This window comes from Crotalus tigris, unplaced genomic scaffold (genome assembly GCF_016545835.1).
Source record: "Crotalus tigris isolate CLP2741 ecotype Arizona unplaced genomic scaffold, ASM1654583v1 scf7180000018590.67127310178:1205815, whole genome shotgun sequence".
NCBI classification, from domain to species: domain Eukaryota; kingdom Metazoa; phylum Chordata; class Lepidosauria; order Squamata; family Viperidae; genus Crotalus; species Crotalus tigris.
The window spans coordinates 69,149-86,144 of record NW_024097092.1 but is presented as its reverse complement, the minus strand read 5'-3'; the positions used below and the strand labels follow the sequence as shown (position 1 = coordinate 86,144).

The following is a 16,996-nucleotide window of genomic DNA, read 5'->3' as shown; positions in this document are numbered from 1 at the left end:
CTTTTCCTTCTATTTTCCTTTCTTTTCTTCTTCTTCCTCCTTTCCTGCTTCTCTTCTTCTCCTTTGTCTTCTCCTCCTCCTCCTCCTCCCCTTCTTCATCTTCTTCCTCTTTTCCTTCTTCTCCTCTTCCTCCTCCTTTTCCTTCTCTTCTTCCTCCTCCTTCCTCTTCCTCCTCTTCCTTCTATTTTCCTTCTTCTCTTCTTCCTTCTTTCCTGCTTCTCTTCTTCTCCTTTGTCTCCTCCTCCTCCTCTTCTTCTTCTTCCTCTTTTCCTTCTTCTCTTCTTCCTCCTCCATCTCTTCTCCTCCTCTTCCCTCTTCCACTTTTCCTTCTCCTTCTCCTCCTCTTCTTCCTCTTCCTCTTTTTCTTCTCTTATTTTCCTTCTTCTCTCCTCCTCCTCCTCTTCTCCTCCTCCTTTCTTGCTTCTCCTCTTCTTCCTCTTTGTCCTCCTTCCTCTTTTTTTCTCTTTCCTTCTCTCCTCCTCTTCTCCTCCTCCTTTCCTGCTTCTCCTCTTCTTCCTCTTCCTCTTTTTCTTCTCTTATTTTCCTTCTTCTCTCCTCCTTCTCTTCTCCTCCTCCTTTCCTGCTTCTCCTCTTCTTCCTCTTCCTCTTTTCCTTCTCCTTCTCTTTCTTCTTCCTCTTCCTCCTCCTTCCTCTTTTCCTTCCCCTCTTATTTTCCTTCTTCTCTTCCTCTTCCTCCTCTTCCTCCTCCTTCCTGTTTGGAGTCCTCCATGGGCGCAGAGGAGATGGCCGGGAGGGGGGCAGGAGGAGTCCCTGAGGACCGGAGCGCTGGGCCAGCCAGGCGTGCTCTTCCCCTGGGCCAGGAGCCTGCAGGAGCGCCTGGTTGATTTCCAGCAGCTTTGGGGGGAGCTGCTCAGCTCTGCCAGGAGGCACCAATCCTGGAGCAAAAAGGGGCCATCGCGAGGCTGCTTCGGGGCCAAGCTGGATCCTATTGGAGCCTTCAGCAGGATGGGGTGCTGAGCCCCAAACGAGCCGGTGAGCCCCTGGCTGGAAACATCATTTTGAGTAAAAAAAAAAAGTGACATATTTGCAACTAATTAGGCTGGGCAGAAAGCCCCCAGCTTCAGTCCAGCTTCAGTCCAGGCAGATCGGCTCTTACTCAGGGTCAGGAATCAGTTCCAGCGATCCGGCTTAAAGTGTTCCAGTTACTTCAGACCATGAGGACTAGCGACTTACTTTCTTCAGAGAATGTTGGAATATTCATGAACAGGAAGAGCCATGTGGTAACTCAGTCAGCCAATGTGAAGAAAGTGCTACTGAGTCTGTGCAAAAAAGAGTATTGAGTTAGGAGCTGGATTTCCAGTCTCAAGTTTTTGTCTCTGGTCTGTCTCTGCAAGAAGTCTTCGTTAAGCTATGTTGCTGTAAAGAAGAATGGTATTGTAAATATTTTTATATAAAAAGTTATTTGAATCAGCTAAATGCAGTCAACTGTGAGAGCTTCTGATTTATTTTTCACCAACAGAGAAATTAAAATTCTCTAACAGAGAAAGAGTTCTTATCTCCTGCCGCTGGAGTGGGAGTGGGGCTGTTTCTGGGGCTCCTCTGTCTGCTACATTCCTGGTGCAGAGACCCCGTGAACAGAGGGAGGCTCCCCATGGCCTCTCTGTCCGAGTCCCTGCTCTGGCTGTACCCTTTTCTTCCAATCGAGAGACTGAAGGAGGACTGCCAGTTCTCCAGAGGGGCTCCTGGGGGTCTCCTTGTGAGAACGGAGCCAGCTCTGCCTGGATCATCCTGCTCAGATCTGAGCCAAACTCAGCTGAGGGAAGTTAGCCCAGAGAAGGAAATATTAAAAAGGGCAGAAAAATATATTTTTCCTCAAAGGGATTTTTTTAAAACCAAACCTGGCCCCAAATCTATCTCTCTGCTCCAAGCAAGACTTTAGCCCCATATAAATGCAGATGTAAAACCATCAGAAAGTTGGAGCCAGAGCAATCAAGAAGACAAAGGAAAGATCTGCATACCCCACCCAAACTCTAGGAGTCATTAGCCCCATCACCTGGGAAGCAGGATATGATAATAGGATTAAACCACAGATATCAAGGCCTAGACCAGTGGTTCTCAACCTTTTTAATGCCGCGACCCCCAACCGGTCGTAAGTCAAGGACTACTCAACCGGTCGTGAGTCGAGGACTACTCAACGGGTGCAGCACCGTTTGCAGAATGGGACTTTTGGCGGGCTCAGCAGGGCAGAGACAGCCTGGACAATTCCTATTGGCTTTTGAAAGCCAATAGAATTAGACTCTATTCAAGAGAGTCTCTTCTATTGGCTTTTGAATAAGAGGGAGTAGCACAGCTAAGGAAAAGGGGGGAAAAAATGGCAGACTGCGTTGTTTGGTGACCCCCGTGAAATGGTCCTTCGACCCCAAGTCGGGTCCCGACCCACAGGTTGAGAACCACTGGCTTAGACAAACACTCAGAAACAGCCTCAAGGTTCATGCCACAGGAACAGGAAACTATTCCAAACAAGGCTAGAGAGGGTATAAAAAAACCTAACTGCCCATGTGCTCTCTCTCTTTCTTCTCCTCTGCTCCTTCCTGCAAGGACCATCTTTCTGCTGCTTCAATAAACTGTAACCTTCTTCTCAAAGCAGTCTCCATGTTGCCTATTTATTCCCGGCTTGGATGAATCAGGATGAAGACTTACTTCTCACACAGCGCTAGCCTTATCCAAATGAGAATTTCAACTAACATGCAATGGTTCATTTAGGGACCGTTCAGAGTTACAACGGCATTGAAAAAAGGAACTTAGGACCATTTTTCACCCTTACGACCGTCGCAGCCTCCCCCTGGTCACGTGGCCAAAATGCAGACGCTTGGTGACTGACTCGTATTTATGACGGTCGCAGCGTCCCCCGGGGTCACGTGATCCCCTTTGGCGGCCTTCCGACATACGTCTTCTTTCTTTTTTATTTTCAATGTATTTTATTGATTTTTTTAAACATAATCGTCATTAATATTTGTCTGGATTTATATTTACAAACAATCAATAACCATTAATTTCTATAATTCCATACTCCACCTAATAGCCTTCCTTGTTTTTCCCTTCTTCCAATAATCTTCTCTTTTATCAACCTTAAATTAGTACATTTCTTAGTCGTCTTAATCGATAACAATTCAATATAGACATTTTTCCAGTATTTCCACAAGTAACAACCACACCGATATAAATCTTCCTTTCTAATTAATCATCTTAATTACCTTGCCATAGATCCTGTTTTTAAAGTGCTCATTTAAATTTGTTTTCCCCGCAGTGTTCAAAAAATGTTTTTCCCTGTTAAGATTATCTGAAATACTTCACTGTAATTAACTCTGAAGTCTTTTTCCTGATGCAAGCCATCCCAACACTTTTATGTTTCTCATGCCTTAAACAAAAGCAAAAAAAAAGAGAAGAAAAAAAGAAAGAAAGAATTTACTACTTGGGGAAGGCAGATTCACTTAACAACCGGGGCAAGGAAAGTCATAAAACGGGGCACTTAACAAATGTTTCACATCTTCTACCTTGCTAAAAGGAGGGGGGAAAGTCAATGCCTTTTATTTCTTTTCCCCCTTGTCGCTCACACTTTCTTCTCCCCCCTTTTTCCTCCCCCTAATTCCTTATTTCTATTTTTCTTTGTATTTTATCTATTAAATAAATAAATAAAGAAAGAAATAAAAGAAACAAATGTTTCGCTTAGCAACGTAAATGTTGGGCTCAGTTGTAGGTCTTTTTCCTGCACAGGCTTTCCCGCCGAGACCATCATGTAGTCGTTTTCACGGAGGAAGGAGGGAGACCTCAGCACGCAGTGGAGCCTCCACACAGAGGAAATGCCAACTGCTTTTTTTTTGGGGGGGGGGCTCCTCACAAGCATCTCTTTTAAAAAAAACAGCTTGATTTTTGTCTATGGAGGTTCTCACTCATCCGGGTGATGCTTGTCCCAAAGGTGCTTTTTCCAGGAGGCAACTGGACTTTCTTGTGTTTCTTTGAAGAGGTTTCGCTTCTCATCCAAGAAGCTTCCTCAGCTCTGACTGGACAGTGGGGAATGGAAGGATTTATACTCCTTGCAGACAGCTGGTCATTTGCATCCTTTTAGAGAGTCATTGAGGCCATTTGGAGGTTTGTCTGTGTCCTCAGGGTCACCTGAGTGGGGCAAATGGGTGTGGAGCCTTCTTCTTTTCAGCAGTTCCAAGAAAGTTTTTAGCTTGATGTTTCATTTATCAGGCGCTCTCCTGTTGTGTGTTCCATGTCCTTCAGTAGTGATTGAGCTATACATGCCAAAAAATGCATACTTGCAATACTCAAATATATTAGATTTTTGTAATTTGTTCAGTTTCCAAAACTTCTTTTGGCTTCCCCGTTTAAACCAAAACAATCAGTGAGAATCTTTCTTTCTTTCTTTCTTTCTTTCTTTCTTTCTTTCTTTCTTTCTTTCTTTCTTTCTTCCTTCCTTCCTTCCTTCCTTCCTTCCTTCCTTCCTTCCTTCCTCCTTTCTGTCTTTCTTCTTTCTTTCCTTCCCTTCCTTCCTTCCTTCTTTTCTTTCTTTTTTCTTTCTTTCTTTCCTTCCCCTTTCTTTCTTTCTTTCTTTCTTTCTTTCTTTCTTTCTCCTTCCTTCCTTCCTTCTTTCTGTCTTTCTTCCTTCTTTCCTTCCCTTCCTTCCTTCCTTCTTTTCTTTCTTCTTTCTTTCCTGGCAGATCCAGAGAGACGAGAAAGTGACTTTGTCTCTGTCTGGGGAGAAAAAATTGTGTTCCAGGGATGGAGGGATTCCAGAGAGGGAGAAACGGAGGCTGCACAAGAGCAAAAATGCTCCTTCACTGGGTCTCCAGCCTCTCTTGCTTCCTTATAAATAATTTGAAGCAGCCACTAAGCTCCCGTCCATCCCCCCAGCCCCCCAAAATGAGAATTATGCTAAGACATAAATCGAAACAGAAGTTTCCATACAATGCAAACTTCATTAATTGGATGCTTCTGGGAAGGCTGAAGGTTTTGCAAACTCGACAACGGCAGTTGATGGCCACCTCGCTAACAGAAACAGTAAAAGTGATAGGCAAAGAACAAACACAATACATTTGGAAAGAGGAAAATAAATCAAGAAATGCAGAGATATAATTGGCAAGACAGACTTTCTTCCCCTGAACACACTACAATCCTTGGAAGTCACTGCAAGAAGGCTGGGATGCGAGTGTGTGCATAGTACTGTATGCACAAAACATACTCGCATATTTACGCAATTAAAATATCTGTTGACAGGTGGACGCTGAGGACTAGCAGCTTGGCAAGGCTGGCTCGAGGAACACTGGCCCTGCCTCCCAAGTTCTCTTTTTGCACACATGGCTCCATTTATCTTAGGATTCTTTATAAACAGGGGGGGGGGAACCTGATTATTTTGTTAGCTTCCTTGAACAACACTCCTGAAGTCACTGCAAGAAGGCTAAGATACAAATGTGTGTGTACCCGTGCACAAAACATACTCGCATATTTACACAATTAAAATATCTGTCGACAGATGGACGCTGAGGACTAGCAGCTTGAAAAGGATGGCTCAAGGAACACCAGGCTCTGCCTCCCAAGTCCTCATTTTGCAGATGGCTCCATTTAATCTTAAGATTCTTCATAAACAATTTGTGTGTGTCTGTGTGTAATCAAATAATAAATTTAATTATTTTGTTAAGTTTAATTTTGTCCACCGGTGATGACTTCTCCTTAGAACCAGATCATTGTTTCCGTTTTGGCTTTAGCAGACCCTTCCGTAATCTTAACCTTTTGCAATTGCAACTTCTGCTTTAAATCCCACCTCTTCCATCCACGTTTCCAGCTAGGTCCAAATTTATTTTCCCACCTCTTTCTCGCTTTTTCCGGACCTTCAAAGTATCCTTTTGAGCCACACCTGGCCCAAATTCACCTAGGGAAATAAATGAAAACCCTGGCAGGAAACCCTCAATTAAAACAAAAAGGCTGGCCACTGAGAAGGATTTTTTTTCCCCTCTGCACACATAAAAGGCACTTCTGATTAAAATAAATCTGCCTGGCTAGCCTGCCTGTTAATTCCATTAGCATAGAAATAATGAGCGCGCCCTTTGAAGCTTGACCAGGCTGGAGATGACAGAGAATGGAGCCTCCTCCGTGAAAACAGGTAGAGGGGAGTGGGGAGGGGGCAATGGAGGGGCAACGGGACCCCAGAAAGAACAGCTGGATTCATAGAAACCGCCAAACACCCCCCCCCCCACACACAGAGACTTTTTTTCCTCCCCATTTTGAATTCATGAGAATCGCTGCAGGTCTCCTGCATTCCGCCAGAATCAAGCAGAAGATGAAAGCTTCAGAGAGAAGCTTCAAGATTGAAGGAAAGGCCTCTGAGCATCGACAGAGGGCCCTCCAATGCATCCGAGAGGTTAGATGTAGGAGATGACTTCGCTAAGCTGGAGGGAGGGGGTCAAAGGGGTCACCGGTCTTCAGTCCCTGGACACCCACAAATGATCTTAAGTCCAGCCCACCTTGAATTCTTTCTGTTCTTAACCCCTGCTCATTTTCCCTGACAGTTAGCACAGGCGGTCCTCGACTTACAACAGTTCACTTAGTGATGTTCAAAGTTACAACGGCACTGAAAAAAAAGGGACTTAGGACTGCTTTTCACACTTAACGACTGTTGCAGCCTTCCCCAGGGTCACGTGATTTACATCCGGACGCTTGACAACTGACTCACATTTATGACGGCTGCAGTGTCCCAAGGTGTGTGTGTATGTGTGTGTGTACGTGTCAGGTGATCCCCTCCTCACAAGAAAACTCAATGGGGAAAGCAGGTTCGCTTAACGGCCGCGTGGCTCACTTAGCCACTGCCCCGATTCCCTCAGCAAACATGGTAAGAAAGGTCGTAAGATGGGGGCAAAGCTCACTTAAAGTGATGTCTCGCTTAGCAACATAACATTTTGGGCTCAGTTGCGGTTGTAAGGCGAGGACTCGTCGTTCATATTCTCGTGGAGAGCCTAAGCTTGCCATAAATCTTTGTACGTACACACACACACACACACACACACACAAAACGTTGACACTCTGGAAAGAGTGCAGAAAAGAGCAGCAAAGATGATGAGAGAACTGGAGACTAAAGCATATGATAAACAGTTGCTGGAATTGGGGATGTCCAGTTTAATGAAGAGAAGGACCAGGGATGATATGATAGCAGTCTCCCAATATCTCAGGGGCTGCCCCAAAGAAGAGGGAGTCAAGCTATTCTTCGAAGCACCAGAAGGCAGGACAAGAAGCAATGGATGAAACTAATCCAGGAGAGAAGCAACCTGGAACTAAGGAGAAACTTCCTGACAGAACAATTAATCAATGGAAAAACTTTGCCTCCAGAAGCTCTGAATGCTCCAACACTGGAGCTTTTTAAGGAGAGACTGGACAGCCATTTGTCCAAAATGGTATAGGGTTTCCTGCCTGAGCAGGGGGTTGGACTAGATGACCTTCAAGGTCCCTTCCAATATTGTTATTCCATTAAATAACAGAAGATGTTGGCTACTGGGGAGACTGCAGAGTTATAACCCATTGCTCTGGGTGGAAAAAGCATTGGCCAACTTCTTAAAACATTCCAGGATCAATCATCCCTCCTTACTTAATTTCTCACTTAATTTCGTTGTGAGTTACACAATGACAATAAAGATATTCTATTCTATTCTATTCTATTCTATTCTATTCTATTCTATTCTATTCTATTCTATTCTATATTCTATTCTATATTCTATTCTGTTCTATTCTATTCTATTCTATTTTCTATTCTATTCTATATTCTATTCTATTCTATTTTCTATTCTATTCTATTCTATATTCTATTCTATATTCTATTCTATTCTATTCTATTCTATTCTATTCTATTCTATTCTATTCTATTCTATTCTATTCTATTCTATATTCTATATTCTATATTCTATTCTATTTTCTATTCTATATTCTATTCTATATTCTATTCTATTATATATCCTATTCTATTCTAGTTTGTTTCAATGCATCTTCTTCGTTCGGCCCGTCATGAGCACAAACTGGACTTCCAAGCACCCAGCAGGCCAATGTTATAGTTCCAAGCACACACAACCCCCTTAATGGAGAAGCTGGAAAGATTCAAACAGGACTCTCTCCCTCCCTCCCTCCCTCTCTCTCTCTCTCTCTCTCTCTCTCTCTCTCTCTCTCTCTCTCTCTCTGTGTGTGTGTGTGTGTGTGTGTGTCTGAGGCCCGCCAGGACAGGGGAAGCTGAGACACATCTCCTGGCCCCGGGCTGCAAGATTTAATGGCAGCCGTTAGCTCGGCCGCTCAACAACATCACTGTAATTGCTTTCCCTGGATGAGGAAGGGGTGAATAGCCAAGGCAGCTTTGCCTAAACTCTCGGCTGCTCGCTGGGCTAGTTAGAACCGGTTTCCTTATCAAGATTCGTGCCCTTTGTCACCGGAGCCCAGCCGGCTTGAAGCAGAGAGAAAGCTCCTTGCCAGGGCCTTATAAAACGAAGCGCCTTCCTTTGCCGTTCCACAAACATCACCGAGGCCTTGGGACACAGCAAACAAGATGGGCTGCCTAGCTCTGACTTATTCCTTCACTTTGCTCATGGGGTTACTGCCGGCCGGGCCGGGCTGGGCTCATCCAGTGACGTGGAGTCCCTCTGGCCAAGATCTGCAGGCTCTGCAGGTAAGAGGTAGGGAGGACATGTCTCCTGGGAGGGCTTCTCTGGCTGGGGGACAGCGTGCAGTTGAGGGTGTGAGACACCACCGAGAGAGATGGGCGGTTAAGTAACAGGAAATATAAATCAATACATAAATAAAATAGAGGCATTTGCTGATCGAAGATCTCCAGTTTGCTGAAAATCCGGGTGGATCTCACGAGATCGCCCAATCTTGAGGCAGAGCATCTGCCAACCGTGATGTAGATGGTTTAAGTATAAGGCAGTCTTCTGCCACCTTCTTCTTAACAAGCGTAGAACCATGAGGACTAGAATCTCATTCAATTACTAAGTAGGAAACAGCTCAGCAACAAAACCAGGCTTTCCACAAGGCTTTGATGGTGCAGGGATAGATCCAGAGAGAGAGAGAGAGAGAGAGAGAGAGGATTCTGTTTTAAGAATGTTCCCGTTTTCTTTTCGTCCTCTCCCGTTTTTAGCACCTCCTGGATCGGCTGCGAGAAAAAATCCAGCAGGAGGATCTGGAACCTTCCGACTACGAAACCGGCGGTGCAAATGAAGATGGCGATTATCCCGACCTCGAAGGCGCCGAGATTATCCCTTCCCACCTGCCCAAACTTCAAGATTCCCTCTCTCAGGCACAGTGGAGGAAGTTCCTGGTGGCCTCCAGGAGATACTTCTCCGGATGTTTCGGAATCAGGCTTGATCGGATCGGGACCCAGACGGGACTCGGCTGCAAGTCCTACAAACCCCGTAGGTCCCTTTTGAGAGTTTCACAATGCAGGGCTGTTCAAACAACCCCCACACAGGCCACGCACAAAAGAACCACTCTGAACCAACCACACCAGGGGAGAAAACGTCCCAACAACAGCCTTTGTGTCTAATATCTGCCCCTAGCAGGGTGGACTGCCCTCTGCTCTCCGTGACCCTTTTCTAAATTAAGATTCTCTAAATCTTAAAACTGGGGTGAAAATGGTCTAGTCTCTCCAGGAAAACTCAGCTGCTTGTGTATTCCTTCGCCAGTTTTGCAAAATGAATCCAAAGAAAGAAATAACCGTCAGAGGTTTGAAAGGCGAGAATTAAAATATCCGAGGCATAATAATGCATGCTACGTGTGTTTTTTTTCCCCTCCCCAAAACAGGAGAAGGGTGACAGAATCCAGAACACTTCTAGAATCCAGAAAGGGACAAATAAGAATTTGGGTTCCAAAATTCAATTTCCAGTTTAGTTATAAGTTGCAGGAAGGGGCAATTATGGTGGAAAGTCATTGTAGGAGAAACTTAACAGGGGAACGACAAGTTCTGCATGAGGTTCTTACAAAGGTAGACTAGATGTTCTTCAAGGCCTCAGCTCTACCTGTTGAATTCTGTTTCTGCTTTCCAAGGTGGGAGCGTTACCATATCACTCAGCTTCGTTCCCTTCCATGTTAAACTGCTGACCCAAAGGGCCTTTCAGCCTGTAAGGATTCTGCCTCCCTTATCTATTCTTTTCTATATTCTGAGATGACTTCTCATAAGCAGAAACGGGATTTAGGGAATCTAAAATTAATGTGGATTTTTGCCGTCTTTGGGAAAGAGGGAACCCCTTCACCCATTCCTTTTTTAACTTTCTGTTTCAGGTTCCTGGAGGAGACGGAGAAGCTGAATTTCACAACTTCTTCAACAATGTTTTCCTCCAGAAGTAAACGGAGAGCAAGGCCCTCGATACGAACTGTTCAACACCTGGAAAAAACATCACTTCCTTTTCATCCCCTGAGAAAAGATGCGCTCCATTTTCCACGCCGTCTAAATATTGTAGGAAACCCTTTAATATTCAGTACGAGTTATTCAATTCGACATTCAGACTAACAATATTCAACGGTTGTCCCTCCAGTCTTAGAGATCCTTTTCGCCCCTATCCTGGGGACCAAATCTGATTGTCACGAGCGTCAATAAATGTTTTGTAAAAACAGAGACTTGGGTTTTTGTCTAACGGAGGGGAGGGGAAGAGTCGTGGAAAGCAACTGCCCTACAAAAGGGAAGCGTCCAGACATCCATTGGTGAGCTCCAACTAGATGTGGCAATCTGGAGGGCATAGAACGACCAAGTTCTCACATCTCCTTGTGCACCTTGGTGCTTGCTAGGCTCTGAGCGAGTTGCAAGGCAGTGATATATAGATGAGTGGGTTCAGCACCTTGGACAGCAACTCATACACACACAAACTCCTTGGGTTTCCTTCTCTGTCCAGCTCCGACTGGATTTTTTTTCCCTTGACCTCCGAGGCCACCAGGCCTTTTCTCCCTCAAGGTCAAAAGTGACCTCAATCCAGATAGAAATTAATGAGCTACTGCAAGGTTTTCTTTGCTCTTTTCCAGTTCCCTTGCTTAGTCTCTCCGACACTGACATTTAGCGGTTGACTGCCTTTGAGCGCGGAAGGCCATCCCCTCATGCAGCGGCTTACGATAGCAGAAAATTAAGAACACCACCATTTTCATCTTCCATTAAACACACCTAGAGTGGTAAATGAATTGTTCTCCCGGACACATTTCCCAATTTCTGGTATTGATCCTAAGAACCTCAGCCAGGGCGGGCGTCAACACCCATCAGGTGGCAAGGATTTCTGTACTGGCTGGATTCATTCACTGAGCTGGGATTATTTCTTAAGTTTGATTTCTTGGAGATTCTCAGCCATTCAGTTGAGACAAAAACCACAGAGGCCAAATTCTCACACTTGAGTTCAGCACAGAAAGAAAGATAGCATGTGATGACTGAGCATGTACAAATTCAATTGCTGGAAGAAGAAGAAGGGGAAAAAATCTTCTCTCCCCCCCCAATACCTTGCAGGCTTTTTATACACAATTCACAAGCACACACATGCTATCAAGATCAGATCCTCCATCTTCAGAAGCACTCTGCCTGCAAAGAAGAGCAATTTCCCTCAAGCGTTCGGAAGCAGCTGGGTTCCTAGGTTGTACACGTCTGTGAGTCTACAACCAGTTAACCTTGCTTTGTAGTTTTCATGGTTCAACAGATCACAAAATGGGTCGCTTCAGGTTCGGTGCGCTGCGTGCTTTGTGTCTACAACTTGTGTTGGAGGAACAAATAACTTGACAACTATCAAAATCAAAACTCGCAGAGAGAAAAAAAGCCCCAATATTTGGGGGCAGAAAGTGCTCTCCGTAGGCCATATAGGGTGGCAATAAATGATGTGTATGTTAGACACCAAAATGTCTGCCTTCCTTTGTGCCATTTCTATACAAGGCAGTTTCTGTGGGATGCCGTTTGCCCCGCTTGGGAAAAATGAAAGGCAAGGCCATCGACCTGAAAAGGGGAGAAAATCTGAAGAATGCCCAGCCAGGGATGGTGTGTAATCTCGGCTCGTGGTATCGACGCCGAGGTCCGGCAACATGAAATCATTGACTTGTGACTCGCATGCCTCTGAAAACAGCCGCTGCCCCGTGACACCTAATAAAGGGAATCTTCTCTTGGAAAATGCAGCATGCCAGCGACAGCGCTGGAATGTGCTCCAGATAACCCAGGAAAGCGGATTCCGAAGGGTATATAAGAACTCGCGGGAGAAAGGAGAGCACCAGATCTGAGAGAGAAGACCAGAAGCCACCTCTGAAAACAGCCGACTCTGATCTCCGAGAATGGATGCTAAGGGCTCGCTCCTCACCGTTGTCGCCTTGGTGTTTTTCCTCTGCTTCCAGCGTCCGGCGGCTCACCCCATCCATGGCCTCAGCCCGGCCGAGGAGCTAGCCAATATGGAGGTAAGAGAACGCGGTCCTTGGGGTCCATCTGGACTTGAGGCTTATCCAATAGGCGCTGGCAGAAATTCTGCCTGAAAATTTCGTCTGAATGTCTATGGAGATTCTCAGTCATCCGGGTCGAGGTTGTCTCAAAGATGCTTTTTTTCCACTTGTTTTTTTCTTTGAAGATGTTTCGCTTCTCATCCCAGAAGCTCCTTCGGCTCTGACTGGATGGTGGGGAATAGAAGGATGTATACTTCTATGACCAGCTACCTGCAAAGAGTATCAATCCTTCCATTCCCCACCATCCAGTCAGAGCAGAAGAAGCTTCTGGGATGAGAAGCGAAACGTCTTCAAAGGAAAACAAGAAAGTCTAGTTGTGTCCTGAAAAAAAAAGCATCTCTGGAACACTTTGTCCAAAATGGCATAAGGTCTCCTGCTTGAGCAGGGGGCTGGGCTAGAAGACCTCTGAGGTCCCTTCCAGCTCGTCTGCCTCATAATAGCCACAAGCCTCTTAGAGAGAGAATTCTTTCAGGAGCTATTACTTGTGGGGGAACCAGGTTCAGGAGCAGTCTATCCTAGAGGAGAACAGTTAATGTCACAACCAGGTCACAGATTGGCTGACTCCATTGGAAGCGGGTAGACCAGGGGTAGGCAACCTTGGCTCTTTTATGATTCAAGGACTTTGCTGGCTCAGGAATTCTGGGAGTTGAAGTCCATGAGTCATAAAAGAGCCAAGGTTGCCTACCCCTGGGGTAGATGATGGCAAAGCCTGTGCACTTTCGGCAGAAAAAGCTGGTGCGTTTAGCCAGAGATAAGAGATTGGACAACCATCTATCTATCAACTATGCCCTGAGAAGTGCCAGTTTCATTTCTATTTTTCTCTCGTTTGCTTTGTACACTTTTGAGTTTTGAGCTACCGACTGGCCCTCTCTTGCGAAGCTGGAATCACCTTTCACAGGTGTCGATGGAGATTCCCAGCCATCCAGGGGAGGATTGTCCCAAAGATGCTTTTGTTTTCATGAGGCAACGGGACTTCCTTGTTTTTCTTTGAAGACGTTTCGCTTCTCATCCAAGGAGCTACTTCAACTCTGACCAGATGGTGCGGGAATGGCAGGATTGATACTCCTTGCAGACAGCTGGTCATTTGCATCCTTTTAGAAAGTCATTGAGGCCACTTGGAAGTTTACCTGTGTCCTCAGGGTGACCTGAGTGGTGGAAATAGGTGTGGAACTTCCTTGGAACTGCTGAAAGGAAGAAGGCTCCACACCCATTTGCCCCACTCAGGTGACCCTGAGGACACAGATAAACCTCTGAGTGGCCTCAACGACTCTCTAAAAGGATGAAAAGGACCAGCTGTGTGCAAGGAGTATAAATCCTTCCACTCCCCACCATCCAGTCAGAACTGAAGAAGCTTCTTGGATGAGAAGAGAAACGTCTTCAAAGAGAAAAAAGAGTCCAGTTGCTTCTTGAAAAAAAAAAAAGCACCTTTAGCAGGATAGAAAAATGTGGATGCTGGTATCCAGTGGGAATAAAATTTAAGGCTCCATCAGTTGTCTAGGACAGGGGTCCTCCACCTTGGCCACTTTAAGACTGGTGGACTTCAACTCCCAGAATTCCTCAGCCAGCAAAGCTGGCTGAGGAATTCTGGGAGTTGAAGTCCACCAGTCTTAAAGTGGCCAAGGTGGAGGACCCCTGATCTAGGAAGACAATGCCCCTCTTTTTTTGCAATAGACTTGACCGCCTCATTCTGCAACTGACACAAACCTTCTCGATTCCCACCCCACAGGCTCTCCTGGAGACGTTGGAGGAAAAAGTGGCCTTGATGGAGGACTTACAAAGCAACCCTGAAGACTTTGAGATCCAGGCCGAAGATGACCTGAACGATCGGCCTGCGGCCGACGACTTCCCCGTCTTCTCCGACCGGACGGCTCTGCTGAAACACATACGAGGAATTCAGGCAGCCAAAAGCCTGAGAGAATCGGGCTGCTTCGGCCGACGGTTGGACCGGATCGGATCCGTCAGTGGGATGGGATGCAAAGGTGAGTCGATAGCTATTTTCTGATCCATTATTAAGCCCGTTCGGCGGAATCCCACCCACCCCACGCTGGAAGCTTTCAAGAAGAGACTGGACTGCCCTCTGTCAGAAATGGGGTAGGATCTTCTGCTTGAGCAGGGGGTTGGACTAGATGACCTACAAGGTCCCTTCCAACTCTGTTATTCTATTGTTCTGTTCTGTTCTGTTCCGTTGCGTTGCGTTCTATTCTATTTCCTATTCCATTCCATTCCATTCTATGCTATTCTATTCTATTCCATTTCCTATTCCATTCCATTCTATTCCATTCCGTTCCATATTCTATTGCATTCTGTTCTATTGCAGTCTATTCTATTCTTTATTCTTCTATTGTATTGTATTGCATTGTATTCTATTCTGCAATTTGCATTCTATTCTATTCTATTCTATTCTATTCTATTCTATTCTATTCTATTCTATTCTATTCTATTCTATTCTATTCTATTCCATTCTTCATTCCTTCTATTCTGTTCTGTTCTCTATTCTATTCTCTATTCCTATTCCATTCCATTCCATTCCATTCTATTCTATTCTATTCCATTCCATTATTCTATTCTATTCTATTCTATTCTATTCTATTCTATTCTATTCTATTCTATTCTATTCTATTCTATTCTATTCTATTCCATTCCATTCCATTCCATTCCATTCCATTCCATTCCATTCCATTCCATTCTATTCTATTCTATTCTATTCTATTCTATTCTATTCTATTCTATTCTATTTTCTATTCTATTCTATTCTACTCTACTCTACTCTATATACTCTACTCCACTCCATTCCATTCCATTCTATTCCATATTTTCTCTACTCTACTTTCACATTTCTGAGAAAAGAAAATACTGTTTTTTCCCCCTGAATTATTAAAAAAAGGCTCATTGTTGCTCTCCAACACAGCCAAGTTAATATTATCTACAACAGTATTTTGACACCAACTTTGGAGATAAGGGAGAAAAGTGAGCTTCTGTTTTATGTTGAGGCTGTCACCACCCCTCAGGAAAGCAGTCGACCAGAACACCCATGGCAAATATTAGCCCCTTAAAGAGAAAGGGACACTCCCCAAAACCAGGGTTATCTCCAGGAAAAAAGCAGTCGGGGAAATACTGTAGCTATCAAAGCCCCAAATAAGTCCTGATCCGATTCAAAGCTTTGCTTTCCTTTGCAAACTTGCAGCTGTTTTCACAAGTTGTCTTAAAAACAACTTAAAAAAAAAATCTCTTTCACTCCTCATTATTTCTACAAGGGAGGCTGCCTTTATTTAGAAATATAAAAAGTCCTCAGCAGAATTCCTAGTTGTTGCTGTTTTTTCCAAAAGGCAACTGGGTTTTCTGGGGGGATTTCTTTTCATGTTTTTTTCCTTGAAAAAGTTTTTTTAAGGAAAAAAGTGTTGTCTTTTGAAAAAGCCCCTTCGGGACAACCGTGAGCCGGGTGTTTGAGACTCAGCTGAAGAAACGGGGGCAATATAGGTGTAAAGTTGAAAGAGTTAACTACAACACTCCCCATTGTTTCACCTACCACAGACATTTGTAGGTAATCCTCAACTTACGACTGTTCATTTAGTGACCGTTCAAAGTTGCAACGCCACTGAAAAAAGGGACTTAGGACCGTTTTACACACTTACGACAGTCACAGCATCCTCAGGGTCACGTGATCAAAATTCAGATGCTGGGCAACTGACTCGTATTTACGACGGTTGCAGCGTCCCAGGATCACGTATTCCCCTTTTGCGGTTGTAAGTTGAGGGTTTCCTGCATTTGGCCTCTGGCCTCAAGCAAACGCTCCCACTTCTTGGGACCCCAAATTAACGTGGTGACGCTCAGCATAAATAGTTCTCCAAATGAGATTTTTTTTCTGTCTCTTAATCCATTTTTTTTCCCGTTTCTTTGCTTTCAGGATTCAGAAGACACTAAAAGCAGCTCCTTTTTCCCCGGGCGTGTGAATTTCCGAAGATTTATTTTTTTCCAATCTGTGGGCACTGGAACAAGACAAGCCCTCCGTCTATTTATTTATTTATTAACTTATTTATTACCTTCCTTTGTTTGCTTCTTTTTTCCCCTCCTCCCCTTTCCTTTTTCAAAAAAAAAATGTTAAAAAAAGTTTTTTCTTATTTTCAGCACAGAGAACTTAGCCTGAAACGATCATTAAAAACTACAATTATCTTACTCTTTGGTTTTTGGTTTTGTTTTTTTGTGGTGTGGGATTACACTGCGCGCTTTCAACTGCGTTTTACACAAGTTTGCTATTTCCCTTCCCTCTTTTTTTTTTTAAAAAAATATGAAATTTGCACCGTCCCACGGCCTCCATCCACACTCCAGGTAGATCTCTACAGGCCTGACTTGCAACAGTTTGTATAGCGACACTCAAAGTTACAACAGCACTGAAAAATGTGGCTTATGACCGTTTTTCAGAGTGACGGCCTTTACAGCATGATTAAAATTCGGATGCTTGACAACTGACTCCTATTTATGACAGTCGCAGCGTCTTGGGGTCACGTGACCCCCAACGACCATCTGACAAGAAAGGCAATGGGGGGAAAGCCGGATT

The 16,996-nt window shown here is 44.6% G+C and overlaps 2 protein-coding genes across 2 annotated transcripts; both read left to right on the top strand.

Moving 5' to 3' along the window:
- Positions 1-8,460: 8,460 nt before the first annotated feature.
- Positions 8,461-10,422, top strand: LOC120313271 (natriuretic peptides A-like). The gene is made up of 3 exons (XM_039355012.1): positions 8,461-8,662; positions 9,131-9,404; positions 10,270-10,422. Exons 1-3 carry the CDS (start codon positions 8,543-8,545, stop codon positions 10,293-10,295), a joined length of 420 nt encoding a protein of 139 aa, XP_039210946.1. The 5' UTR covers positions 8,461-8,542; the 3' UTR covers positions 10,296-10,422.
- A 1,777-nt stretch (positions 10,423-12,199) lies between these two features.
- Positions 12,200-16,614, top strand: LOC120313274 (natriuretic peptides A-like). The gene is made up of 3 exons (XM_039355015.1): positions 12,200-12,399; positions 14,168-14,420; positions 16,346-16,614. Exons 1-3 carry the CDS (start codon positions 12,280-12,282, stop codon positions 16,360-16,362), a joined length of 390 nt encoding a protein of 129 aa, XP_039210949.1. The 5' UTR covers positions 12,200-12,279; the 3' UTR covers positions 16,363-16,614.
- The last annotated feature ends 382 nt before the right edge of the window (positions 16,615-16,996 follow it).